Here is a 22991-nt window from a genome sequence, read left to right on the forward strand (position 1 = left end):
CGAAATGACAGTTGTATTGTATTCGAACAACAAATTTTGATTATATATATTCGTAATTGATTCCGCCGCCTATTCTGCACTGTAGTAACACACACACAAAAAAATATCTCAACAAATTTTGATTATATATAATCGTAATTGATTCCGCCGCCTATTCCTTCCAGCCTTCCTCGAGCCTTGCTGGTACCACATTAAGAATCTGGTCACTGCAGATTCATCGTCCTGCGACCACTCAATTGGCTCAAACAGCAAAAAAAAATATGTATCTTTGATTTTGACCAATTTTACCGACTAATTGTGTTTAAGTTTTGTAGCTGCAGTCGTATATGACGAAGTTAGGTTGGTCACTGGATTAGTTGTACATGATTAATTGTTTGTTTACTTCTTATTCATATAAAACGTTCAGTGTGACCAGACTGCACACATACAATTTTTAAAATAACCGCAACGCTGCAATGGGCTCGTTTCTTTCCTTATATCTTGAGAAAATAAGCTACTGAACAATAATTGTTCAGCGCCACAACACCAGTTCCCGTCCCACCACAAATGCAATAATTATATTTGTTAAAAAAACACTAAAGTGGATTTTAAAGGAGAGAGAAAATTGCTCGTAGTCTTCTGTATAGTGGAGAGTGATTAATGTAGTCCTTATTCTATTGATACTATTTCGAAGGTTCTACAGTTTTTTTTTACTGGAACTCTCGATCAAAATCCATGGCGGCAGCCAAGCCTCACTCTAGTTTCGATTATCCGCCTTGATATACCTTCATATTACCTGAACTTGTTCTGCTACCCTACTGGTACCTTAGCATAAGGGGTGTAATGTGTAATCTGTATTTCCGTTCGTCCACCTGTATGCATCTATTCGAAATATTCGTTCAGTTTAAGGCTCTCTGACTGTAACATAGCACAGTCCGTTTTTATTTAGCGCTTTATCGGCTCACAATACCAAATATCGTTCTATTAAGATTTCAACTCCAAACCCATAAGAATTATGGGTTTTTTCACAGATCAGCGAAGTTATACTACAATCGGGTCAATATCGGATCCGTATCAATACTGTCCCTATGTCTGTGGTCATCATACGTCTCGGAAATATAGGAATTTTTTTGGCTTCCATACTTCTCTGAAGACCTAGTTTAGTTACTTTTTCATCGACTCTTCTTAAACTTAAAAAAGTTTGCATGGAAATTACCCAACATATTCAGTGTTCTACGGAATGAAAGTGCACCAAGTGCTACAAATTTGTGTTTAATTGGTTAATATTTGTATTCTGTTTTCTATGTTCATCCAATTTTTGGTTTCGTAATTTTCTTGGCGTACGGAGCTAAAAAGTCAAGCCAAACCACAATATTAATCCAAAGTTTAATTAAGATTAATGTTGCTGGCGCGACTTTCATATATAGGTATACTCGAACAGAGTAAACATAGTTCCCTACACCGGCTGTTGATATACTCGAATGGGCCCAACCAAAACCCCCCTTTGACAATCATATCATACAGTCAATCATTAATTCACATGCAATTCGAAAAGTTCAAGGGCAAAAGAAAGGATTTCCGCCACCACACTCAAAAAAACCAAACAGCCCTTTGGTATCTAGAATTTTGAAGATATGGAACATGATGTAATTGGATAATTATTACAGCCGGAGTTGAAAATACCAATTAAATAGCCGTTCTCCTTAAGAACAGGGTTTCTTTAATATGTTGTAAGTGTGTCTACCATTGTTTTTGTACATAGATATGTACATCTATCTGAGAATTAAGTTGCCATGAATTTTGTTTATTGCCTGACTCTTCTATGCTGGTTAAAGCTGTTGCGGCTAACAAATTCAAGTCGATTACAACTTCATGAAAATGGGAGTAATTTAGCATATTGTGGTTATTTCTTTGTTTGTTGGGGCGTCAAGAGGTACTATATAAATATTTTGTATCCTTTAAAGAACCGGCTATTGAACACTTGCAGTTCATCGTTATCCATATAGCCACTGTCTTTTTAGCAGGAAACATTAGATTGGAAATTGTAATCTTTTAATTGAATTTAATTAAACTCTTTCACAATGTTATGCAACCGCTTATCACGTCCACATAGATTTTTAAAATTATTTCTGTAGTATTAGAGCACTATATATGCATGTATGTACATATCTCAGAGCTTGTACGATTTTGTGTTATTATTAGTAACCAAAAAAAACATCACTTGAACATACACATACTCGTGCATCCAAGACGTACATAGTATTCATTTGTATGTCGTATCCTTTATGGCATATTTATGTATGTGAGAAGAACGTCGCTTTTAGATGGAAACACATTTTTTTATTTATTCGATTGAAAGCTCTTCACGCGACCGACGCGAGTCTCTCAGTACAGGACGAGTATTATATCCCGTTATAAACCGCAGTCGAAGAGAGCTGAAATTTAACTGTTCCTTAGCCTTCTTCTAGGCGCCTGTCGCCTGTCGCCTGTGTTGGTTGCGTGGACTGGACTCCCAATATCATTTCAATTTATGTTGTAACAACCGTAAATTTCTTTCTTTAGAAGTCATACAAGTTGCGCGCCAACAATAAGGGTTCGATTCGAATCCGGTTGCAGGGGAAATCTAGCGGCAGGAGAAATTGTACATATCTGTTAATATAATGGGACATTTTAAGGACATTTCTTCGAGAAATTTTCCTCAGAGGGACATTTTTACAGCGATAGGGAATTTAGGGAATAGTCTACCATAATGACAGGAAAACGGTTTTATTTTTATTTTATGGTTAATTTACCATAAAGGAAGGACTTACCATAAGAGTTGACGGATAATTGACTATAACGGAAGGATAACAATTTTATACCGAGGGCGACTTTCCATAAAGAGGTGACGGATGATTGACCATAAAGGAAGGATAATAATTTTATTGCAACCAATAATTAGCCATAAAGCAAGGATATGATTTTATTGCATGGATAAACTACAAAGGATGCAAAATAGTATTATTTCAACGAGAATCGAATTTTATTGCAAGGATTTACCATAATTTATAATACAATTGACCATACTTTTCAAATTCCACAAATACCCAATACTCAAAAGAGCAAGGGGGTATATTAGATTTGTGTGTAACACCCAGAAGGAATGTCACGCCTGTCCGTCCGAGCGCCTAGATCTCAGCGACTGTAAGAACGAGAGCAAATACATTTCTTATGCAGAATCCTGTGATATCACATTGTTACAAGCGCATTTCAAAATTTCGCCTCGCTCCCACAAAGAACGTAAATCAGTGGCATCCATAATTTTGGAGATACGAGAAAATCAAAAACGTAGAACATAACCAGCACATTGCTGAATCTGCATCAGATCGGATCATTGCAGAGGCTACGAAACGTCCGTCTCTCTCTCTCTCAGACTTTTCATCGTGCAGTGTGTGATCTGTGGTGTGAGTGTAGAAAATAAGGGACAGACGTAAACAAAAATGTAAAGAAAAATTAAAAATAGATCAAATCTAATATATAACGAGGGAGAACGTTGTCAAACCCGATACTTAGTCAGTATAGAGAGACGGCGCTAACATTGAACGACAAAGAGTGCGTGCGAGAGAGACAGAAAATCAGTCAGAACGTGTAGGGCGCTGTGTATCCACTGTATATGTAGGATTTGCTCCTTTTGTTTATAATAATAATCCGATCTGATCCAGATTCGGCAATCTGGTACATCTCTATGATTGTGGGTTTTAAATCTTTAAAATTGTGGTTGCCACAGATTTACGTTCATTGTGGGAGCGGAAGGGGAGCGCGACGTAATACACATGTATCAGCGTCATATCACAGAAGTCTGGATACAAAATGTTGCTCTAGCTCTTATAGTCTCCGAGCACTAGACGCTCATAGGGACGGAGATACATGGCTCAATCGAATCGTCTGTTGAAGCTGATCAAGAACTTGTATACTTTATGGGATCTGAAACATTTCCGTCTGTACGTTACACACATCCACTTTCACCACAAATCTAATACACCACTATTCTCAATTTGAGTATCGAGTTTAAAAGGCTCACAAACAATTTTACGAACATTTTGTTTGGCGAAAAATCAATTCGTACCTCTTGCGAGCAGCGAAACCAAACGACACAGAAAATATCACATAACATATATAATACATATACTGATTGAGTACCGGCCATAAAGTAGAGCCTCGATCCTTGCCGTTGTCCTTGCCCGCTCGTCTTCAGGTAATTTCATCAAGTTTTCAGCTTGCTGGAAGAATGACAGAAAAAATTTCGCTGTATTGTTCAATTCATTTATTTTGCTTTACATATAATTATTCTGGTAGATATGATTTAATGTTTGAATTTATTTATTTTTATTTGTACTTTTTTGTTTTGAACGTTTAAAGGTTTAGAAAGAGGTTCGATTCGGCGTTACCTCTCAGAGGGCATCCTCGCCATAGGGAGCTCCGATTCCACCCACTCTTGGGTGCAAAAGTGGTCCATCATTCGGGGGAAGAGAGAACTTCTGTCGCGATGTGAACGCCTTTAGCGATATCCAAGGAGTACCAGAGTCCACAGCTCGCAGACCGTTATTTGCGTATGGCACAAAGATATTTGATAACAACTTTTTAAAATTTCTTATTTTTAATATACATACATCAATTTATTGAGGCCGTTACGTGTTTTATTTTGTATGGCGATTAATTTATTTTAACTCCATTCCTGGTTTGATTAATGTTGAGTTAAGCTAGTAAACAGATATCGTAATTATTTTTCCTATTTACGTGGGCCTGACGATCTGCTTTACTATGTATAGCATGCGATTTAACAATTTTTGCGTCACGGCCGCACACAAGAAAAATAATGGGTACATGCGTGAATCTTTAGTGTACGTACATTTATTTGTATGTATTGGAAACGTAACTAAAATATGAGGCCCTTAATTTCTATTGTTGAACATTTTATTATAGTATTTACGGCCATCTCCAATTTTTATTCCAGGTCATCAATTCCAGCTCCCGATGAGCTGTCTAGCATTTTGCTGTCCACTTGTTGTCCGCCCACGTTGACCTGTATATCGTTCGACTCCGCAGCTCGGTTCCCGAATTCCTGCATTTTTACAATCAACATTGCAAATACTTGAGCTGGGAGGGACGATTGTAGCACTTGCAGCAAACGTGCCGGCTGGCCGCAAACAACAATCGCGTTTGCCAAATGCTCTACGCCAGTTTCGAAATCTCCTCTGGCTATAAGGGTTTCACCCAGCTGAATTTCTTGTAGAAAATATCTGAAAGATAAATGATTTTGTATTATTGGAAAACTACACTATACATATAACCAGGCTGAATAATAATACATCGATTGTGTAGCCGATCGGTAGAATATGTTGAAGGAAAACTTGCTTCGTAGCGTTCAAAGCACGACCTATGGGCATAGATGGGCATAATTGATTGCCAATTGTTGTTGCCCAAGAAAACACAAGAACTTTTCGTAATTTCGCATGCTACTAACACCGTTACTACAGGCTAATCACCTCTGGTGTTGACTCATTAAGAGCGTGGAACGAACTGTATGAATCTAGATAACTGCAGATCCCTATGCGAATTACACTTCAATTAGCCGAATAATGTGTTTCTTTACAGGTCTACGAAAAATCGTTTGTTCTGATTGTGCGTACACACATATATGTGCATGCATATGTGAAATGTATACTTCTGCACGTGCTGTCCTTCTTATATAATATGTTTTGGAGTAGATTTACTTACTTTTCAATAGCTTCATGGTCATTTAGATTTGGAATTCCTGCCTTAGTATTTCCAGTTTTTTTGCTGCGGCGGCGACCTATTCATATATTAAAATACCATGTTTCATTCAAGTTAACCATTACAAATAGGGTAATCTTACGCTCACGGACTTTCTTCTTATATTCTGGGTCATTTCGGCGTTTCTTGTCAAAGTAGATGCAATATCCAATGAACAAAGTTCCAGCAACCCCAGCCGCAATTCCAATTGCAGTTTTATTCATTTCGAGCATATCAAAAAATATTTTTCCGCTTAAACTATATGTATGTGTATTTTTTTATCACATCAAATGCAAACGATATTTTTGCTTTCCAAATCGACTCTGTTCTGTGTCAAGTGACAACTAGATTCATTGAAAGATTCAAAACAATGGAATTGGCACAGTGTTATTTCTTATGGGATATGTATCAATTTTAGAAAAAGCCTCTAATTAATATGAATGTCTTAAGTATTCAGATTTAAATTTATTGAAAAATATATATATCAGCTCTGAAATAGTTTAAACATTTTTTACCAGAAATTATCACCATTTTCACGAAAACAACAGCATTGAAGCTATGCGATTTCTACAATGTGCATGATGCCACTGTTTCTATTCCAAAATGTTCGGTTTGATCACATCAGAAATACGGCTTCAGTCAAAAGAAAAATACAAAATATATGAAATATACTTTTGTATTTTTGAACGCTAGCTTCTAAAAAGAAGAATAAAAAGATAAAGTGGTAATAATTATAGACATCCTTTTACGCTACTAAGCACTAAATATCTCCACATGACGGATTTGTCAAAGCTCCACAAATAGGATAATGAAAAAGCTGTACAGCAATCTATTTGTATGATTTTAGATCAACTCGCAAAACGTGCAACCGTGATTCGGGAGTCTCGGATTTAAAGCTTGCAAAATGTATTCTTTCTCCTAAAGGGGTTGGTTCTACCGAAAGAACGGCACAATTATAAGGAGGATACTATTTTAGGCAGACACTAAATTGGTTGGTAGTAGCCAGAAAAAAGAGAACAATTTCCCGTGGTTGGTTCCTGCCTATCGCAGTCTGCTTCTCTCTCCCAGTGTGTCTTAAAAGAATATGTTGACTTTTCATATCTGGAATATGCTCAATGTACCAACTCTCTTATCTGTCTTCACCACTCGCTTTTGCCCATCATACCTTACCTTAAGGTGTTTGATATTGTATTAAATTGATAAATTTAATCACATAAATTTTCCGATTTACGTTTGAAAACAGATAAATTACTGCTCCCGTTTTCTCAAAGCGCAAGGTTTCTCCGTTTTCACAACGGAATCATTTTCCGTGCAGAAATGAAAAAAAAAATTATTTTTTTTACAACAAAAAGAATCTTAGTTGAAAAAGGAAAAATAATAGATGACTTATTGATGCATTACCATAAATTGTATACCATTACCAGGGCAGATTGGCTTGTGCCGTATTTAAAAATATTTTGTTTAACCCAACATCAAATTTTGCTCTGAAATAATTGGGCAACAACACATTGCGTTTTCGTGCTAACAGCTGACGCAGCCCGATTCGGATATCGATTCGACATTTTGGCGCATAACAGCGTGTTTTCGTACCAGCTCGGATTGGACTCGTAACATACGCGTAAAAGAAAATCTGGATAAATACAGCTATTTACCGACACAATTAATTTAAAACGTAAGTGCTATATATTAATTTTTTACTTTTTGCTACAAAGCAATCAGTTGAAAAATGCATTATTTTTATCACGCCGTATATTTAAGAAGTAACCATGTCATCTGTTTTTGCGTGCCAGGTTCGTTGAGAAAACGGAACATATCGATACAAAATATTTGTGAAAACGGGAGCACGTAAAAACGAAACGTTTTGGCTGAAAACGCAAAACGCAAAAGTAAGTAAAACGGGAGACTTCCAACTATTAAAAATGTATATTTATGTGGTGTATGCAAATCAATTTTGAAATCGCAAGCTTCTTAAGAATCTTGCGATTTGCAAACACTTTTGGAGTACATAACTGGAGCATAACACTATGCAGTACCATATTTACGCTTCGAACCAAACCAAATTTTTCTAATAGGTTTGGGGCATACAAAATTATGGTCAAGTTTTTACAAAGTTTTTAAAACAAACGTTTTGAAAACAAAAAATTTCAGAAAATTATCAGTTTTGCTTTATATTATTATTTATATTTTCCAGAAACATGAAAGTAAATAGCAGTTTTGAAAACTTAAAAAAAAACCTTAACAAAAAAAAACCCGTAATTCATATAAACAAATTTAAATCGAAGCGCAAATAAAAGGTTCAATTTTGTTGCCTAGTGTAATCAGCTTTATTAAATTTAAAATATTTATGCTTTCATGTGAAGTTACATATGTAAACGACGCATAACCATGATGTATTCTACTCTGTTGCCTAATTCGGAGATAGCACATTTTGATTTTTGTAGATCCAAACAAGGATACATACAAACAAAGTTAATTTATACGTGTGCTTTCTGCATAATAATCTTTTTTCTGTTGAATACTAGTGGCGCTTCAGCTCTCTTATTGATCAATTCGTTCATAATAAATAAAAAAAAAAATCAAAAGATAACCATGAGGCATTTGTTATTGAATACATTGATAAAGCAAAGTTCGTAAAAGCTACATACATATACAAATGCAGATATGTATCACAGTTTGTTAAAATTAATTAAAACAAATTTTTGTTTTTAGATGTGTATCGATTGGGCTGTAATAGATACTCAACTCTCCAAGAGCCCAAGGAACCTATTGTGAAAAGCAAGGCCATACCAGGACCGAAGTCCCTTGAGCTAAAGGATAAACTGGATGCTGTTCAGGTGATTTGTATTTTGTATTCTCAACATGCTTCTTTTGCTCATAGTTTAAAGTATGATGTGCTAAGAGGCTAAAAGAATAAACGTGATGACCGGGCAGGAAGTGAAAGTGAACATCCTTTTTTATAAAATTTATGTAATGGGTACACAATTCTACAAAACCAAGGAAAAAACAAACCCTGCATAATGTCATACAGTCGGCTTAGTGATTATTTAATTCAGCTTTTTCCAGGTGTCCTTTCTTTTTAAATGCTCTTGTTTCGTTTCCATGACGAATTTTCCATCGATTTTTCTCCGGCTTTTTCATTTTGGTTGTCAATGGCAACGGTTGACTTCAGACTAAAGAGCAATATGATTTATATACTCGTATCAGTCTGAAAATGTTTTTACTATTATTATGCCCATACCCTTTAATATATTAGTAGATTAATTGTTATTATTATTAAGTATGGACTATCAAAAAATATGTATGTATATTAGTCGTAATGTTTACCAAGAGCAAACACTTCTTTTACAGAGCACCGGTACCATACAGTTGTTTGCCGATTACGAGAAGTCCGCTGGAAACTACATTTGCGATGTTGACGGAAATGTATTACTGGATGTTTACACCCAAATTTCCTCTGTACCTTTGGGCTATAATCATCCCAGACTCATTAACGTTTTCAAAGATGAGAAAAATCTAAAAAGTAAGTTTCAAGCATTTTTTGATGTGGGTCAATGGGGAGATAAAGTTTTTTAAATATAGAAAAGTATACTATGAATAATTCTTTCGTGCTTTCAGCTTTAATCAACAGACCCGCACTTGGGGTTTTTCCCGGAAAAGAATGGCCGGAAAAACTTCATTCTATTTTGATGAATATTGCCCCAAAAGGATTAAATAAAATTACTACTATGATGTGTGGGTCATGTTCAAACGAAAATGCATATAAAAGCATTTTTATATGGTAAGTTTGTTTATGGTTCTGTTCTATTATGGGAAATAAAAGAAAACCTTCTGTCCGTTGCTAATGGTAATCATCCTTAAGGCGGGGGACTTGTTATGAGCGATTAAAACCCCTTCAACATATATTTCTAATTCTTAAAAAAATTTTTTCCAGGTATCAAAATAAAGTTCGTGGAACGGCAGCCTTTACGGAACAGGAAAAATGCTCGTGTATGATAAACCAGGCCCCAGGCTCCCCCCAACTAAGCATTTTATCATTCAAAGGAGCCTTCCATGGTCGCACCTTAGGAGCACTCTCCACAACTCACTCAAAGTATATTCATAAAATGGATATTCCATCATTTGATTGGCCTGTAGCATCATTTCCCCAATACAAATATCCTCTAGATGAAAATGTGGCGGAAAACAAAAAAGAAGACCAAAAGTGTCTGAGTGAAGTGGAAGATCTTATTGAACAATACACAAAGAAAAGCAATCCCGTTGCCGGCGTTGCTATCGAGCCTATTCAGAGCGAAGGAGGTGATAATGAAGCGTCGCCAGAGTTTTTCAGAGGCCTTCAAAGTATTTGCAAGAAGAGGGGTGTTGCCCTCTTAATCGATGAAGTTCAGACTGGAGGCGGCGGCACTGGCAAGTTCTGGTGCCATGAACACTTTAATTTCGAGCAACCACCCGATGTTGTTACCTTTAGCAAAAAGTTACAATTGGGTGGCTATTTCCATAATGATGATTTTGTACCCAATGAGCCATATCGAATTTTTAACACTTGGATGGGAGACCCGGGAAAGGTACTTCTGTTGGAGGAAATCATAAAAGTAATACAGGAGGAAAAGCTATTGGCTAATGTAAATGAAACCGGAAAAGTTCTAAAAGACGGTTTATTAAACTTGGAAAAGGAATTCCCGAATATTCTTAACTCAACCCGTGGACGTGGAACATTTTTGGCTATTAATTGCACCAATACAAATGTGAGAGATCGTATTATAACCGCTCTAAGGCATACCGGTGTTCAAACAGGTGGATGTGGAGATATATCCATTCGCTTCCGTCCAGCCTTAGTGTTCAAGAAATACCATGCCAACATTGTTCTGGACCGCTTCAGAACAGTTTTGAAATCACTCTAAGATTATTGAAAAGTTAAATGAATGTGCTCTGAATATAGAAAATGAATGCTTATATACTATACTATGCAAAGGAATAGAGAAGTCAATTGATATGGCTGATTTGTTTTGTCTTGTTGAAATTGTATTTATATTATTCTATACCATTGTGAAAATATATTTTAAAAACTGTGCGCTTCCATAGGACTCACTTTTTTGCTTATACACTTGAATGAAACTCGATCTGGCCTCTGCTTTCCATAGACTTATATGTATAATTGAAGGATTAAAGTGTGCTTAAAATAAATATGGGGGTCAGACGGCTACTAATGTTGTATTTTGATAGTATAGGCGATACATTTCTAGCATCACTCAACTGGGTTTGTGATAGTTCAATGATATCACACAATTTTGACGGCACGATTGTTAATTTTTGAGTGTTTCTGTCGACATCTAAAGAAAAAGTTTGCTAAAAAGTCACCTGCACTTCGATTCCGCATATATTGGCCCTGCCCTTAGTGAAGGTCGAATGTCGTGCGGTAAATTATATTGATAAGACGCGTTACAGATTATATGTGCTTTCTATCGCTCGGAGCTTTCATTATCATATTTTATCTAGATGTGATATGCGCTGTTACCAAATGTGCTGTCACGGCGTATGTAGGCGACGCAAAACTTTTGAGCTCTACAACATCAAATATACCATCTTTGGAACTGATCTTTGGCATTGATTTAATTCTGGACATGGGACAGTCCTATAGCTAAGCAGATCAATTGATCCAGACATCGGCTATATCGGAACGTATGCAACGATCACCAAAGATGTACTATGGGTACTAATAAAGACACTGAATATTCTCAAATGAGGTAACACATCTAGAGTCACTTACCGACCACACGGTTTATCTGCATGTCGTGCAAATACCTAACCACCTGCCTTACCGATGCATCTGAAGTAACCAGACATACCACCATTTCAGCATTTTCAGTTCAAAAGAAAAATATAAAAACGTATGTATGGTGGTTCGAAAAAGACAAATTTAATAATTTAAATATTATATAATATTATAAGAACTATTTATTAAAAAGAAATTTACATAATTTCCACACTGAAATAAAAACAATTTAATTTGCAATTACACTATACAATTAAATGATTATTGCTTGCTTTTCAATATTATTTCAGTTAATGGGACTGTGGATCACACTGTAATAATCGAACTATTGAAGGATCACTTTTGGCTCCTTCTATAAACTCTTCCAAGCTTAATTTCCCATCTTTGTTTCGATCCATTTGGCGAAATATCTTGTCCGTTCGTTTTTCTGGAGTGCTTTCGTCCTCTGGCATTTTCATGACCGAACCAACCATTTTATATATTGCCTAAAGGAGGAAAAATAAAGTAGTATTAAACATTTCCTAGATGATTCATTTCCAAGGAACTGGCAAGCGGTAATCAGTTTATTTTTAACATCAGCGATCTAGCGATTCTATTGTATTTGTCTCTCGCGCTCTCTTCCAGTGTGGCTAAGCAGCATGTATTCCCGACTCTCTCTTTCTCTAGCGCTCTCCCAGTGATACTTATATAGATGTTTAGTCGCTTCTCTTAACAAAGACTCAAAAATATTACTTTTGTTGAATACTTACTGTAACGATTTCCAGCATTTCTTGCCGCGATATGTATCCGTTTCCATCTAAATCATACATGGAGAATGCCCATTTCAGTTTTTGCTCGAGTTTACCTCGTGATGTCACACTTAGTGCGCACAAAAACTCTCTAAAGTCTATGGTGCCATCGCCGTTTGCATCAAACGTCCTAAAAACGTGTTCTGCAAACTAATGAGAAAATCAAAGAAAATGTTTTTAGCTTATTGGGCTGTTTGGTAATCTGGAAAACTATTTACCTTGCTTGCATCGCCATATGGAAAGAAGTTTCCATATATCTTTTTGAACTCCTCTACAGACAAATGACCACTTGGGCAGTCCTTAAGAAAACCTTTATACCATTCTTGGATTTCAGCATCTGAAAAATGGTTATAATAAATCATAAATTCGGCATAAATATTTTTCTAGAGCTCCGGAGGCCTAAGAATAGCAAGATGTTAGAGGACTACCTATCCATGAAGTACCAGTTGTCGTGACGCAGGAAGTGTATGAAACCTAGAAGGAATACGTAGCAAAGAGCCGGATGTGTACGGAATCGAGCCAGATTGGTCGGGAAAACCCGTTCAAGTTGTTGCCCCCAAAAACGTCACGGAGACCAAGTTTACGAACAAATTCTAGCCTTCCCTCTAGACATCATGCGGAAATTATCGACAAAAGTAAGCCGGGAAAACCCGAACCCTAGCCCCTTGTATGGTTTGAACCATCAACAGCTGACATATAAGAGGTGCATTAGAAAAAAAAACAATCGCAGACCGCAAACGAGTACGGTGTCTCCGCAAAATAAAGAGTGTAAATCCAGGAACAAATAAGATACATTAAGCATCAAATTAGCGGATCTTAAAGTATCCATACGTGGGTGATTCTTCCGTCTCACTCTCTTTCTCTTCCAGCGAGGCTAAGCAGTTAAGGGTGAGTTTTCATGTGACGCAGTTACGCGAAGGGAGCGCCTAAATTCTCTCTATATCGTTAAATATATAAATTAAAAACATACCTGTGAATTCTGTGTTTTGTTTAAGGTCCTCCAAAACTTCCGGCTTAAGTTTACTATTTTGCTTTCCCATTTTTTTAGACCAATTTCATTATAGAGTAATCTGTAAATGTAATGTACATATATAAGATTAAGAAATATCTGAAGAAATTATTACGAGTATTAATAAAGTGAATCGGTCAAGTCAAACCCATTTTTCCACGCCAGCGAGTCTCGAACAGATCCTCAGTACTATGTAAGCCCGACCGTAACTTAGACTAGTAAATAAGTAAAGAATGCAACAATTTCGCTCAAAAATCGCAACACAAGACCCTGGCCTTGCGAGCAGGCAAAGGAGTTCAAATACATCAAGGTAGTGTTTTTTTTTTTAACAGGAGTTAACAGGTTGCTAATTTTGAACTATTTGATCTGAGCTCTCAGCACTCATTAAGTGGAGAAACCATGTTCACATGCTTCTCAGCCGCCAGAAAATGACGCCATCAGAGCGGAAATTGAACCCAACCCAGCGATCATTGAGCATACGTGCTTCAGTGTTAACGGACGTGTGTGTGGAAATTTGGAAGCTATAGCTGGTCTACCGATTCTATTCCCACGTTCTTTTTGTCGAATACGCCGAAGCTCGAAACTTGATCATGAGATATTGAGAGATTGGGAGCGTAATGCAGAGGAAGCAGACTACGCAAATTAAAATATGTCCAGAATCTGATATATGTGATGCCAGAACATCCTTTAATTAATAATCATCCATTCCGTGCAGCCTTTACTCGGTTTTCAGCACACACAGCACGCTATTAGAAAATCGCATAAGTTCTCATCAGAAGTCACCTAAGCACAATAGGGCCGATGTATTAGTATAAGTATGAGTATAAGAATAGGTATAGGTATAAGGAAAAGTATAAGTAGACCTTGAGGAATATTTTGCCTGTGTTGGGTTTCGGTTACTAATTGCCAGGTTACCACTACAATCAAACCACTCTAATCATAACCTCTTTGTCCCCACACAGAGCTACTTTCGACTGAATTCTACTGACTTCCAAGCCTTTCGAAACCTTCTTTCTATGCCAAATATTCAAAACATTTCTTTTTCATTCGCGCTCGCCAACAACAACGACCACGTTCGACTTATCATCTTGCTGCTATGATCGTCTCTGACCGAGTCTCCCTGTACACAGTCTCTGACCAACACGAGCACAGCAATAGAATATGAAAGCGACAAGAAAACCAAATAGAATAGCCAAATAGTGGAGACACTATTGACAGAAAGACAGACACATCCAGCAAAGGATCATATACTGAGAACAATCTCGTAGTCATTTAATGCACAGCCAATGAGAATAATTTTATGTATCGATCTCTACTTCAAAAACGAAACTGGCCAGAGAGCTAGTTAGCGATGGGAGCATGACCACCGCTTACATAAATCACGTGTCGGGGTCACCAAAATGTGAGCTGTCGAGAATATTCGAAAATAAAAATTGACATTGCTCCCAATCAGTTATATTATTAGTTTAAGACAGAGTTGATGATTGACAATGTATTAAAAAAAAAAGAAGACTTAAAAAAAGGAATAACCTCTTAAACTCTATAAGTATACGTGCATATGATGCGTTATTATTAAAAGTTATTAAAAGATAGCGTCGTAGCAGATACTAGATAAAGAGCATTTATTAAAGTTAAGAGTTTATATTAGCTGCGGCTCCGCATTGGGCCCAGTGATATTAGCATCCCCATATTAGAGTAGTTTTGATATTTGACCAAGTTTAGATGTAATTCTAAATTGGAATGAGACTTATACAATGCAAATATTTTAATGATTCCATAGTTTAATTTTAGTATAAGAAATATAAATTAAATATTTATACATTTCATTACTGATTTCATCAAATACACACATATTGTAGGATATAATTGTTTATGGCGCCAACATTTTGGACAACTCTTCATCTTGTAAGCATCCTTTTAAAAACTCATCCTGCGTTAATTGACCATCATTATTTTCGTCCATCTTAGCAAATATATTTTTTGCTCGTTCTTCCGCGGAGTCTGCAGGACGATTGGATGAGCACGCTCCAAGCATATCATAAATTGCCTGTAACAATACACAAATGTATGAATGAGGAATATTCTGGCAAGTCAAAATATAAAGTGTTTTTTCTAAATTGCTGAGACCATTCATTTAATATTTAAATGTTTTAGATATAGCAGAGCAGCTTGGAGAACTTTTAGACGTCGGGAATAATTCCAGTTTTTATTTAGGAAACTATTGAGAAATTAGCAAAAAACTAACCCTGATAAAGTACGATGTAGACAATCAAGTGTGTCATCGGGATCACAAGAGAATAAAATGAAGTGCTATATGACTTCAATGCAAGATATGGATAAGGTTATGCTACGGGAGAATTTTTACTGGAAGACTGCTTTAACTGAATACTAGCAACATCATTAATGTTTACGCCACTCATTTACGAGCATCAGTGTGACTCGTCAAGCACACGAAATGTATTTTGTTGTTAGCATTCGTGAGACCGAGACTTAATCCCAGTGTAAAGTCGAGCAACAATGTGTCTCGTCATGCACACGACATGTATTTTGCTTTTACATTCTCGAGCTTTTTTTTATTATTCCCCATGTGGGTCTGGATTGCGTCAATGGGAGTAGGTTTAATCAAGGACGTGCCCTAGTTTGTTGTTAAATTTCATACCTGAACAATTTTGGTCATTTCTTGTATGTCTATGACACCATTTCCATCAACATCGTACATTCGAAAAGCCCATTTTAGCTTTTCTTCTGGTGTTCCGCTTGAAGTAACATCTATTGCAAGTAAAAATTCCTGAAAAAGAAAGATTTTGTTTCCGTAGAGATTTAATAATTAGTATATTTTACTTTAGCACTAACTTCGGACGAATGGATTTAAATATGAAAAGCCTGACAATGGTTATCACACAAACACAAATCCGGCCACGAAAAGAGAACTAACTAACCGAAGAAATTAACCTACTAACCAGTAACAAGGCCAGCGACCCCACAAATCTATTATAAAATCGAAGAGATGTGCTATTGCAAGCCCCGCCCCAAGACACGTGTTTCAGCCGAAATGACTCGAGTACCTTTAACCATATATGTACATATGTATCTGATCTGGAGCCGGAGCACCCCCAATTCGGTGCGTGTGTACTTATGCTGTAGGGACCCCCATATTATTAATTTATGGGAGGTTTCCCTTGTGCCCCCCTTGGATGGAAAAAACGAAGTCTGAATATTAAATACGATTCCATTTATGTGTGAATTTTAGTGTACATTTATTCAGGAGGATGGACATAGCTGAATCGCCTAGAATATATGTAGCTTTTCGTCTTTAAAACTCTTACTTCTGCCTGTTGCAGACATCTGCACGAATAAAAATACAAAAAAAAACCCACTCCCAAAACACAGCAGATGTTAGGAATCGGAAAATGTAGCATGTGTGTGTTGTTTTCTGAATAGAATAAAAATAAAACAATTACCTTGAAGTCGATATATCCATTTTTGTCCATATCAAATGTACGAAAAACATGGTCACAAAATTCCTCCGCATTTCCGGATGGAAAAAACATTTTATACATATCGACAAATTTTGCTGGCGTCAAACGCCCGTTCGGGCAATCTTGCTATATACAAAAAGAAAACACAATTAGACGATTTTTGTTGTTGTTCCAAGCCGCAAGGGTCGTCGCAAGTGTCGTTTACTCACCTTAAATCCTTTATACCACTCTTTAATGGTGGCTTCATCGTATCTTGTGTGGGTTTTCAAAAACTCCATGTCTTCTTTAGTTAAACGGTCTTTACTACTCAAGCATCCCATTGTTTTGCTTTGCACTGTTCTGTTAGTAACTTACTAAAGGCTTATACTTATTTATTTCAATATATTCTAAACGTATTCAATGGCTTTTCCTTGCCAGTACTTTTCACATTTGACCTGGTGTTTGTTTTTGAACAAAAACCAACTTTAAATCGATATTTTCGAAAGCATCTTATTGCATTACGTTAACGTTAACGCTCCGGTGTGCATGAATTTATCAATTAAACCACGATATAAAGCACACATATAACGTTTGATCGAGCGACGACTCGACTCGTCAATTTTTCTTTATAATACGTGAGGAAAAAAAAATTGTATTGGGCTCTATTAACTTGTATATTTCATTTCCAACCTGATGTGTACCAAAGGACTGAAGGAATCGGGCGTTCAGGCGCATGCGCGTAAATTCTCGTCTCTATACAGGACGATTATTGGTTAACCATATTTTTCTCTACACGCTAAGGGTTCTTTTTGCTTCTTTTTGTGTGTTAAGCATAACGAAATAGGGTTGCCAAACTGTTACAGTTTTTTCGATTAATTTTTATGTAATGTCTGGTCAGATGAATATCAAAAACTTATTCTTTTTTGTTTGTTAACAAATTTAGTTCTTACCTGCTTAAAATGCTTAAGATTCACCAAATCATCATTTTAAAAATACATTCATACATTCTGCCATAGGCACAATTCACCAAATATTAATTTGGCGCTAATACAAATGTAACTTAAATATATAAAAATAATTTCATTTGTAAAGATTAATTAGCTCTTTCTCTCTCTACTGGAAAGGATCTGCTGCTATTCTTAAGACAAACTTCGTTCACAGCAAGAAATTCCTTTACAAAAAAACTTTAACAAGTAACTTATTTTAGTTCATTTGTTACTTAATAAATTTTAATTGTTCTGCTATGGGCGTTGCAACAGTAAATCGACAGCAAATCCCGAGCTGAAACATTTAATATTCAATACTTTTCATAATTGCATAAATGTTTTAATTTGTGCATTAGAAATTACGCGCTTATTATCACGTAGTGAAATTATATTGAGCAATTAAGGCAGAAAGCTCTAAAAAAAAATGGATTGGTAGAAAGATAATTGGTACGAAAAAAAAAACCCCATGATCATTTTCGGATTAGTCTGCCAAGTTTATTTCATCGATTTAGAGAATTCTAAACATTCGGTTTAGTCTCATTTGGTGAAATCTTTCAATCGCACCTACAACTACATTACAGCTTCTCTGAAAACTAGTCTCTTTTTGGGTGACTAAAATTAGCCACAGACTTTTAATTTGTATGCATATATGTATATGCAAATATCACAATATATTTTTCTTTTTGGTTTTTGCATGTCTGAGAGAGATTTAGTAAAGATAAAGTCCATAGTTATATGGATTTAAATTAAGCAGCTCAGATTACAATCAGATCACTGTATCATAACAAATCAAAAAGGTCGAATGCAAGACTAATAGCAACGAACCATGCAGTAGTTTTAATACAAGGGCTCTTTGTCAATAAATCTTCTCCTCGCCATCCTCGCTATTAAACAGTTTAAAAAAGGAACCATTTAATATTAAAAAAATGTTTGTCTGCTGAGATCTGCTGCTGTAGAACAAGTAAAGCTTAGATCACCAGTTTATGAAATACGATTAGCATTTGAAATCGATGTTTATGTACGAGTAGTATTGCTTTTTTTGGTATCAGGGCCTAATGTTTAATTGCCTTTTAGGCGGCCCAAAATGAACAAATCTGCGCGCAACCCGAGCAATAGCCCTGCGCTGACGCTTGGAGCAATTAATGGGGTATCCATGCAATAATTTACACTTATGAACTATGTTTTATTTTACTCACATCATAAGGTTTTCCGTCTTGCAATCCAAAGACCATTATTGACCACATAAAGGTTATTGAGTTGCTGTAAATATGAGAATTAAAATGTTGCATTTAATAAAAGTAATTGCAATGTATTTGGCCTATTATGTATAAGATGTGCGGCACTACTTATTATTAGATATACTATACACACTTATTATTAGATACTAGCAAATACTTATTAATAAGTATACAAATACTCATCGTTTGCTTATATTTGTATAGTGATAGTTATAATGAAACCACTGAAAAATTATACTATTATATTACTTAAGCCCTGCAGTGGAATTTTAGATTTTCGCATTGTTTTAATCGATAATTTTCCTGCATAAAATACGAATATGTATTTTTTCCAGTAGAATTCAGGTCATTGAGATTTATAGAGAACCTAATAAATACCTTTCTATACTTCAACCCCATATGAAATGCGCTTTCTCTCTGCAGTTACGCACAAACTTGGAATCTTCAAAATTGCATAAGCATAAGCTTTTGCACAAAATCTGATTGCTCCAGAGCCTAATCTAGAGGGAGAGTCTCCATAATGCTAGGCCACTCTGGGAGAGAGTGTGAAAGATAAGAGCTACTTTATACTGGCTATAATAATGATTCGATTGCCACGATTTTGCATACGACAAAACCCCTATTAGATTTACCCCTAGCGGCATTAGCGGTGTTCTTTTACCTTGCACATTTTAGGGGACACATTTTTAATCAGTTTGATTTAATTCAGTATGAGGAGTCTGAACACAAAATTCGGTTGCTTGAGCACTTATAGTCTCTGAGAACTAGGCGACAAACAAGATGAAGGCACGGACGGACAATATCGTCTCGGCTAATGATGCTGGGCAAGAATACAGCAATTCAATATTATGAGTATTACCTCGTATAAAAAACAAACATTTCAGATAAAGCGTCCGCCCTGTCCTTTGGTAGCGCAAGGACGACACCCAGTGGTGGACGATTTCACTAGTGCAAACGAGTCGCATGCTCACGACCGAACGAATGCGAATAGTTGTGCACAAATTTATGTATGTACATATGTACATAATAGGTACGTGCAAGCTCCTTAATATATAGAGTATATATGAATGTTCGTATGTTAATTCTGATCGTTGCGTGTATTAATGTATACATATGTTCACTATTCTATGTTTTTAATGCACCTGCATGTGTATATATGTATGCATGTTATATGCACATATACTACAATGAGCGATATTTACATTTGTTTGCACATCCGTGTCTGTTTACGGATGCATAATTAACAATTTCACAATTCTGTATATATATATTTTACCTGAATACGAGTTACACATTCATTTTATGCACATTTTTCTTAAAAAAAAACTGTTTCACTGCTCCAAATTCAATAAAACTTATTTCGCCCAAAACACACACAATCAATACAAAAATTTTAGGGGTGGCCAGTGTGACCGCGGACTTAACGATAAAATGTACGGTCCGACCCTCAGAAATATACCAAAATAGATCGTCTCATTTTCAAAATATACCGTAAATATACTGACGAATTCAAATTCTGTTATACATATTCCTCGTTTTTGATATGGCGTCGAATATTACTAGCTAGATAGATCTCACATCCCTGGATACATAATTTTATATGATTAATTAACCTATTGTCTCCTTGATTGGTATATTTTAAAAACATTCTTTTATCGGATTTTGCCTAAAAAAGGTTTTACCGAAAAAGGTAAAAAAAAACGTAAGAGATTAATCGTTCCTATTTTCTTGGGGTATTTATGATCAAATATACCGTCTGAGTCTCAGAAATATATCATTTTCAAAATAAAGCGTAAATATATTTATTTCAATTGGATACAACTTAAGTTAAACCGCCGAAAATATTTCAAATAATAATTACTCTTGTAGGTCTATCCTATCCTTCATCTTTGCATAAAAATACCACAAAATTAGGTTTAAAAAAAAGGTCAAAGCATAAAACAATCATAACAATTCAGTACCCGATTCAAGGAGATCGAAAAAGAAAGCCATAACTGATTTGAAGAGAGCAAAAAGAGTCAATAACCGTTTTAAAGAAAGCAGTTCCGCCATCGCTCCACTGTATATGAGTGGAGCGCGCCTAAGAGAAATTGCTTGAAAGTGAATGAGTGACATGGATATAAATGCAAATTTAATATACCTTTAACTCCATTTCGACATCAAAATATACCGAAAATTTGGTAGATCTTATTATCGTTTCCATACGAATATCCTCCCTGATGTGCCGTTACAATAATAATCATGGTATTGTGCTATTCAAAATGCTGCACATAGCATTTTTCGTCAGTTTTAATCTAATATGTTGCCATTTTGTTAGTTGTTTATTGTTCTTCTTCATCTTTCTCGTTTTAAAAATGATGGGACTATATTATGATAGCACACATAGGCAGCAATGCAGCATGGTTCTGAAAATTTCAATCGATAATCTCTGCCGCAGCACTACTCCCTGCTTAACTGGAAAGCCAACGGACGTCAACTGCCAATCACTGTTATATATGTACGTATACGTGAGAGGTAGCGCAACAACAGAACACTCTTCTGTTCACTGTACAAAGGACGCTGGCCCCTGCTCTAATGTCATAACGCTATCAGCAATAAATTAATTATCAATACTAAATGTACTGGAATACGAGGTATATGTTATGTATTTTGGATTTAGATATTCAGAATACACATACTTTTCCCTTTAATACTGTTTGAATAAGCTCAGTTCACATTTTATTATTTAAAATACATCGTGCTATTGTTAAATCAATGGGTGAGTCGATTTCCAAACCATCTTTTTGATCTATTTCCACGATAGAGCACCTACAAGAATAATAATAGAGTTCAGTTATGAGACACCAATATTTGTAATCTTTTCAAAACTCTTGGTTTATATTACTCGATAGTGCTAAATATTTATAGAGAGTTATCACCTGTTATTTTGTAAAAATCCACTCTCTACTAATCGTCGTTTCGAAAAATAGAACATTCCTGTTTCCACTATATCTCCTTTCCAATCTTGGCGTCTTGGTCTGGCCTTTGAATTAAAACCCACAGGTACTAGCAAATGATCAACGAATTCCCATCGTAAATAATGCGACCTATGTAACAAAGCCATACTGGTTAAAATATGCATATGTGAAACATATTTATAAAAGCAAAACCTTACCTCATAGCTGCAAACACACAGTCATGGTTTTTAAATGCCAAAGCAGCTTCAATAATGTATTTTTCTTTTAAAAACACAGACGTACATTGAAATAAAGAAAAGTTATGAATAGCTTTGTGCACATCTAAAAATTCTTTAATAGCATCCAGGGAAGATGTCTCGTCCCTGGCAATCTCTGAAGGCCGATTATGCACAATAGCACCATCTACACAGAGAATATAAAGATAAAGAGAAGAGAAGATGAGGTCGAATGATGTCCACTTACATTTGTTGGCTTCAATTGAAATTCTTTTGTCGTCCGTAGAAACCCAAATATGATCAAAGCAAGAAGAATTTTGTATTGTTATGATTGTACGCGCCAACAATGACAGTCCCTCTATTTTAACTAGGTTTTTGTATTTAATTCCCTTGCTTCCACCTCTAGCTAGAATTAACGCATGTATTTCGCTTTTCGAACTGAAATAAAACCCATTAACTGGTTTAGTCAGGACTCTGGTAACAATGTATTACAAAATTTGCATTTGCGCTATTTGAATGCCGGACATGAAAATTAGCCGTTTGCTGCCAAACCTCACTGGAAGAGAGAGAGGTAATGCGCACAGCAGTGTGCACACAAAATTTGGTTCCTCTAGTTTTTCAAAGTACTCTTGAAGTACCGGGTATAAAGTCTGTATTTCCAAAACTTAAAAAGCTGTGGAAAATAAATTGGTTGCGCCCCTCAGTAATTGCCACCACCTGTTTAGCACCGGATATCGCACAGTCAGCAAAATCGTTCTTTCTTTTTTAATGCCTACCACATTTGAACACATCCTATTT

General features: G+C 35.9%; 5 protein-coding genes across 5 annotated transcripts; 1 reads left to right on the top strand and 4 right to left on the bottom strand.

The window, feature by feature from the left end:
* Window positions 1-4843: 4843 nt before the first annotated feature.
* LOC6603330 (mitochondrial import receptor subunit TOM20 homolog B) lies at window positions 4844-6033 on the bottom strand. The gene is made up of 3 exons (XM_002028271.2): window positions 5876-6033; window positions 5737-5812; window positions 4844-5258 (listed from the first exon to the last, which is right to left on the bottom strand). Exons 1-3 carry the CDS (start codon window positions 6003-6005, stop codon window positions 4964-4966), a joined length of 501 nt encoding a protein of 166 aa, XP_002028307.1. The 5' UTR covers window positions 6006-6033; the 3' UTR covers window positions 4844-4963.
* Window positions 6034-8346: 2313 nt separating this feature from the next.
* LOC6603329 (4-aminobutyrate aminotransferase, mitochondrial) lies at window positions 8347-10838 on the top strand. The gene is made up of 5 exons (XM_002028272.2): window positions 8347-8398; window positions 8482-8606; window positions 9121-9292; window positions 9388-9550; window positions 9704-10838. Exons 1-5 carry the CDS (start codon window positions 8362-8364, stop codon window positions 10668-10670), a joined length of 1464 nt encoding a protein of 487 aa, XP_002028308.1. The 5' UTR covers window positions 8347-8361; the 3' UTR covers window positions 10671-10838.
* An 861-nt stretch (window positions 10839-11699) lies between these two features.
* Window positions 11700-20361, bottom strand: LOC6603362 (neurocalcin homolog). The gene is made up of 6 exons (XM_002028273.2): window positions 20298-20361; window positions 18980-19043; window positions 13301-13400; window positions 12549-12667; window positions 12292-12480; window positions 11700-12027 (listed from the first exon to the last, which is right to left on the bottom strand). Exons 3-6 carry the CDS (start codon window positions 13368-13370, stop codon window positions 11833-11835), a joined length of 573 nt encoding a protein of 190 aa, XP_002028309.1. The 5' UTR covers window positions 13371-13400; window positions 18980-19043; window positions 20298-20361; the 3' UTR covers window positions 11700-11832.
* Window positions 15101-17611, bottom strand: LOC6603363 (neuronal calcium sensor 2). Its single transcript, XM_002028274.2, has 4 exons — window positions 17028-17611; window positions 16801-16944; window positions 15999-16127; window positions 15101-15386 (listed from the first exon to the last, which is right to left on the bottom strand). Exons 1-4 carry the CDS (start codon window positions 17136-17138, stop codon window positions 15210-15212), a joined length of 561 nt encoding a protein of 186 aa, XP_002028310.1. The 5' UTR covers window positions 17139-17611; the 3' UTR covers window positions 15101-15209.
* Window positions 20362-21722: 1361 nt separating the features above from the next.
* On the bottom strand, window positions 21723-22784 carry LOC6603364 (N-acylneuraminate cytidylyltransferase A). Its single transcript, XM_026992319.1, has 5 exons — window positions 22686-22784; window positions 22441-22631; window positions 22176-22380; window positions 21940-22107; window positions 21723-21829 (listed from the first exon to the last, which is right to left on the bottom strand). Exons 1-5 carry the CDS (start codon window positions 22718-22720, stop codon window positions 21733-21735), a joined length of 696 nt encoding a protein of 231 aa, XP_026848120.1. The 5' UTR covers window positions 22721-22784; the 3' UTR covers window positions 21723-21732.
* Window positions 22785-22991: the final 207 nt, after the last annotated feature.

Source organism: Drosophila persimilis, unplaced genomic scaffold, assembly GCF_003286085.1.
Source record: "Drosophila persimilis strain 14011-0111.01,24,50 unplaced genomic scaffold, DperRS2 tig00000732-arrow-arrow-pilon, whole genome shotgun sequence".
Classification (NCBI taxonomy): Eukaryota; Metazoa; Arthropoda; class Insecta; order Diptera; family Drosophilidae; genus Drosophila; species Drosophila persimilis.

What these genes read in the sequence shown, in the direction of transcription:
- LOC6603330 (XM_002028271.2), bottom strand. Translation starts at nt 6,005, where the DNA reads ATGCTCGAAATGAATAAAACTGCAATTGGAATTGCGGCTGGGGTTGCT. An exon ending in TAAGAAGAAAGTCCGTGAGC is followed by an intron (nt 5,813 to 5,875) that starts GTAAGATTACCC and finishes ATATATGAATAG; the next exon opens with GTCGCCGCCGCAGCAAAAAA. An exon ending in GACCATGAAGCTATTGAAAA is followed by an intron (nt 5,259 to 5,736) that starts GTAAGTAAATCT and finishes TTTATCTTTCAG; the next exon opens with ATATTTTCTACAAGAAATTC.
- LOC6603329 (XM_002028272.2), top strand. Translation starts at nt 8,362, where the DNA reads ATGAGGCATTTGTTATTGAATACATTGATAAAGCAAA. An exon ending in AGATGAGAAAAATCTAAAAA is followed by an intron (nt 9,293 to 9,387) that starts GTAAGTTTCAAG and finishes TCGTGCTTTCAG; the next exon opens with CTTTAATCAACAGACCCGCA. An exon ending in TATAAAAGCATTTTTATATG is followed by an intron (nt 9,551 to 9,703) that starts GTAAGTTTGTTT and finishes AATTTTTTCCAG; the next exon opens with GTATCAAAATAAAGTTCGTG.
- LOC6603362 (XM_002028273.2), bottom strand. Translation starts at nt 13,370, where the DNA reads ATGGGAAAGCAAAATAGTAAACTTAAGCCGGAAGTTTTGGAGGACCTT. An exon ending in CATATGGCGATGCAAGCAAG is followed by an intron (nt 12,481 to 12,548) that starts GTAAATAGTTTT and finishes TTTTCTCATTAG; the next exon opens with TTTGCAGAACACGTTTTTAG. An exon ending in AAATGCTGGAAATCGTTACA is followed by an intron (nt 12,028 to 12,291) that starts GTAAGTATTCAA and finishes TTCCTCCTTTAG; the next exon opens with GCAATATATAAAATGGTTGG.
- LOC6603363 (XM_002028274.2), bottom strand. Translation starts at nt 17,138, where the DNA reads ATGGGATGCTTGAGTAGTAAAGACCGTTTAACTAAAGAAGACATGGAG. An exon ending in ATGGATATATCGACTTCAAG is followed by an intron (nt 16,128 to 16,800) that starts GTAATTGTTTTA and finishes TTTCTTTTTCAG; the next exon opens with GAATTTTTACTTGCAATAGA. An exon ending in AAATGACCAAAATTGTTCAG is followed by an intron (nt 15,387 to 15,998) that starts GTATGAAATTTA and finishes GTATTGTTACAG; the next exon opens with GCAATTTATGATATGCTTGG.
- LOC6603364 (XM_026992319.1), bottom strand. Translation starts at nt 22,720, where the DNA reads ATGTCCGGCATTCAAATAGCGCAAATGCAAATTTT. An exon ending in TTCAATTGAAGCCAACAAAT is followed by an intron (nt 22,381 to 22,440) that starts GTAAGTGGACAT and finishes TTCTCTGTGTAG; the next exon opens with ATGGTGCTATTGTGCATAAT. An exon ending in TGTGTGTTTGCAGCTATGAG is followed by an intron (nt 22,108 to 22,175) that starts GTAAGGTTTTGC and finishes TTTGTTACATAG; the next exon opens with GTCGCATTATTTACGATGGG.